Raw genomic sequence first — 3,865 nt, 5'->3', positions numbered from 1 at the left:
GGATTTGAACACAAACTCTTTAACAACAACATTGCAGTTGAAGTTCACCTGAAATTTCTGTATATTTTCACTGCAACCAACCATTAGGTAAGAGGTAGTCAAGTATTAGGCATTTAACAGAGACTAAAATGATCTAGATTTGATCAACCATATTAAAGGCAAAAACACCTGGAAATTTTGACTGCTAAAAGATAGTACAAATTACAATTACAAATAAAACACAAACGGCATCATTGCCTACAAATGATGGCAGACCTTCCTACACAAAACTTTCTAACTCAATCATGGCGCCAACATTTGAGTCAGCATATGCACTGAGTCAACCAAGCATAAATGAAGTACAAGATACAACCATGATGCAGTCCTTTTCCGTGTTTTCTAAGAGATTCATAGAAATTGGAGAAGGCACTCCTCATTTCATCTGGAAGAGGAAACTGAAGGTGGAGTGACAATGGAGAACGTATATTGTTTTGTGTGCTTGATTTCGTTGAAATGGGAAAAGCTATTGCCGGTTGCTGCTTGTTTAGCCCTTCGAGGATAAAAGAAAATGCCCCAAAAGTGACGCAGCTCTGCAAAAGAGCTTGTGGTGCACCTAGAGAATCCTTGAAGATGAGACATAATAAACCAAGAAAGCAAATACCAAGCACAGAAAATGAAATTGGAACATGAATTTAAGCAAGCATTACTTCAACTTTTACAAATATCAAACAAGCAAGCAAAGAAAAAGAAAATTTGAGTACATTAGAAAAGAGAGCAGGGTCGGCTACATAGATTAAGCAACTCCATAGTGGTTTATCATTTATATTCATATTTTCACCATTGTCATCTAAATGCTGAGTCATAAGATTTTGGGAAGCCATTCAATGATGAAAAATCCACACGCCAAAAGAGTGTAAAGGTTCAATTTTGTTCATAAAATTGCAACTGTGTTTTACTTTTAGTCACTAAAATTTCAAAAGTAACTATTTGGTCCCTATCCAGTCAACCATTAACATGACATGCCATGTAGAAAAATAGTGACAGTTGACTAGCTAAACACCTATGATGCACAGACACTAACACGGACACGGGACATAACACGACACGGGACACGCCGACACATAAATTTAAAATTTTATAAGATACGGGGACACGCATATATAAAATATAAAATATTTTTTGAATAAATCGTAATAATATTTTGATATTTTATTGATATTAAAAAATAAATTAATTTTTTAATTATTTTTAATGTCTTATTTTAATTATATAAAGTATTTAAAATATTTTTTGTTATAATAAATAATAATATATACTATTTTTAAATTTATTTTAAGAATATATGTTAAGAATAAGACTGGACACGTTGACACGTGATGGTATTTAGGTGTGTCCAAGCTTGTCTCGAGAAGAATTTTTTATTTTTTATTAAAACACCGTTGGACACAGCAAACACGCGTGTCGGACGAGTGTCGATGAGTGTCGTGTCTGACACGCGGACACGGCAACTTAACGAAGTGTCCGTGCTAAACACTAAATGACTTGGTAAATGTAAGTTTAGGAGCTCAATAGTTCACTTCTGGAATTTCAAGAATAAATCGTTTGCAATTGCAAGCACCAAATTGAACATTTATTCCCTCATCAAACCTCCTATCAACCCAATCACAGACATCACTGATTTTAAGTCTAAATCAAACAGGGCCACATCTGAGATTAACACCCTTACTGCCCATGATATGAAAAACACCATTCCCACCCCAATATAAAAAATAATTTGCATCTTATTGAAGAGGTTCCAAATAATTTAAGAAGATCAGTTTCAAAGAAAAATGGTAATTCATAAACTGAATACAGAGAAAAAGAAAATGAAACCTGGAAAACTTAGAGCAAGGCCAGTGCAACATCCAGCTACCCCAGCATTAATGACTGCACATAAAAAATAATAATAATTTTAAAAAAATCAGTGGAAAAAAAAAAGAAAAATAATATGAAAGCAAATTCAAAACTTTCCAATAATAGGTAAAGATTTTAATTTTAATACCATCATCCTTTCCACGAAGTTGCTTCAAGATACACACAACCAAACTATGAACACCAGACAAAGCTGCAAATGTCTATTGACGCAACCACAAGATTAAAAAAATATATTATTTATTTAGTAAAAAGATAAATATGCAAAGAGAGAGAGAGAATTCTCAAATCTCAAGTGTAACCTTTGCAAAAGATCCAGCTTCTGCAAAGGATCCTTTAAACCCTTTCTTCTTAACCAATCCAGAACCTGAAACATTAACCATCATTAGTAATTTCGAAAATTGATTAAAGAAATTCAAAACTGTGTGTGGAGAGAGAGAGAGAGAAAGAGGACCATAGCCAAAGATGGAGCCCAACAATGCACCACTGGCGGAGTCTGCGGCGAAGCGGAGGAGGCAAACGGTGGGAGCAGTGAACGGAGGGGAAGCGGAAACGACGGCGTTTGAAGAAGGGGTAGTAGAGCTGGTGGTGACGTCAGAAGCGGGCCTAACGGCTGAGTCCGAGTCGGACTCGTACTCGGAATCGGTAACGGGATTATTCGCCGTCGCCATGGGTTTTCGACGGTAAAACGGTGTTAGTTTTTTTCCGTTAATGAAAAGTGAAAGAAAAATATCCAGCGAAGGGAGGAGTATATATCTCTATATTAGTATATTCTATAACTCCATCTATCCGTTTGTGATAATACCGTAGCGTACTAGCCGGACTGGATAAGACAAATTACTCGTTACCGATAAATCAATCTATCTAAATATTGGGGCAAAAAACGTTAATAAGCCAAGATAGGAAGGAAATTACTTATATCAACCAAAATGAAAATCGTTTTAACAATGAGCCAAAGCACATTTATATATAATTCGAACTAGTATGGTTCGAACTAAATATACACATAAATCGAACTAGCATAGTTCGAAATAGTAAAGAACACTTGATGCACATAATTCGAACCAACTTGGTTCGAATTCTATGTCTTCATAATTCGAACTAGGCTTGTTTGAATTATACCCTTTGAAGACGTCCCAAGTAATTCGAATCAACCTGGTTCGAATTACTCTAAAATTGACTCCAATAGTAATTCGAGTAAGGCTGGTTCGAATTATGTGAATTTCGGCTATATAAGGAGTTCGAATCAGTCTCATTCGAACCATTGTTCCATTCCCCTGCCCCACCAAATCCTAGAGAAAACGACCCAGATTTGATTCGACAAAGACCCGAACGGAATACTCATCCAATGGGGGATGATCCGACAAGGTTATATCGGTTGGACAGAGTTGCTCATATAGCCGGGGTCATCAACGACGAGGTTAGTACATAAAAAACTTCGTGATAGCGGTATATGTGAGTTAGTGGTTTTGCATGCGGTTTTAGTGGCGGTTTATGTTAGCGGTTAATGGTAGTGGTATTGCTAGTGGTTAAGTTGAGAGGTTTCGCATGCGGGTTAGATGATGGTTTAGTAGGTGGTTTATGGTACCTGTTTTATGTTACCCGGTTTATGTTAGTGGTTTATGTTGGTGGTTTAGTTGGTGGTTTATGTTAGTGGTTTTTGTTAGTTGTTTTATGCTAGCTGTTTTATGTTAGTGGTTTATGTTAGTTGTCTTATGTTAGTGGTTTAGTTGTGTGGTATATGATAGTTGTTTCGCATGTGGTGCTCGTTAATGGAATTTTATGCGGTTTATAATATTGGTTTATTGATGTGCTTTTGTTGTCGGTTTGGGTTGGTTGTTTTTAGTAATGGTTTTGTTAGTACTTTTGTATGCTGTTTTGTTCGTAATTTACCTTGGCGGTTTATTTTGGTGGTATTGAAAGTGGTTGAGCATGTGCTTTTGTAAGCGGTTTGTGATAGTGGTTTTGCATGTGT

At 36.1% G+C, this 3,865-nt stretch overlaps 1 protein-coding gene across 1 annotated transcript; it reads right to left on the bottom strand.

Annotated features, from left to right (window-relative positions):
- Positions 139-2,699, bottom strand: LOC107624519 (mitochondrial import inner membrane translocase subunit TIM22-2). The gene is made up of 5 exons (XM_016327046.2): positions 2,345-2,699; positions 2,193-2,257; positions 2,021-2,093; positions 1,852-1,905; positions 139-592 (listed from the first exon to the last, which is right to left on the bottom strand). The coding sequence occupies exons 1-5, from the start codon at positions 2,559-2,561 to the stop codon at positions 303-305; spliced, it is 699 nt and encodes a 232-aa protein (XP_016182532.2). The 5' UTR covers positions 2,562-2,699; the 3' UTR covers positions 139-302.

The sequence above is a fragment of the Arachis ipaensis genome, chromosome B01 (assembly GCF_000816755.2).
Source record: "Arachis ipaensis cultivar K30076 chromosome B01, Araip1.1, whole genome shotgun sequence".
In the NCBI taxonomy this organism is placed as follows: domain Eukaryota; kingdom Viridiplantae; phylum Streptophyta; class Magnoliopsida; order Fabales; family Fabaceae; genus Arachis; species Arachis ipaensis.
The sequence above is the reverse complement of the archived record's forward strand: the minus strand, read 5'-3'. Positions and strand labels throughout refer to the sequence as shown.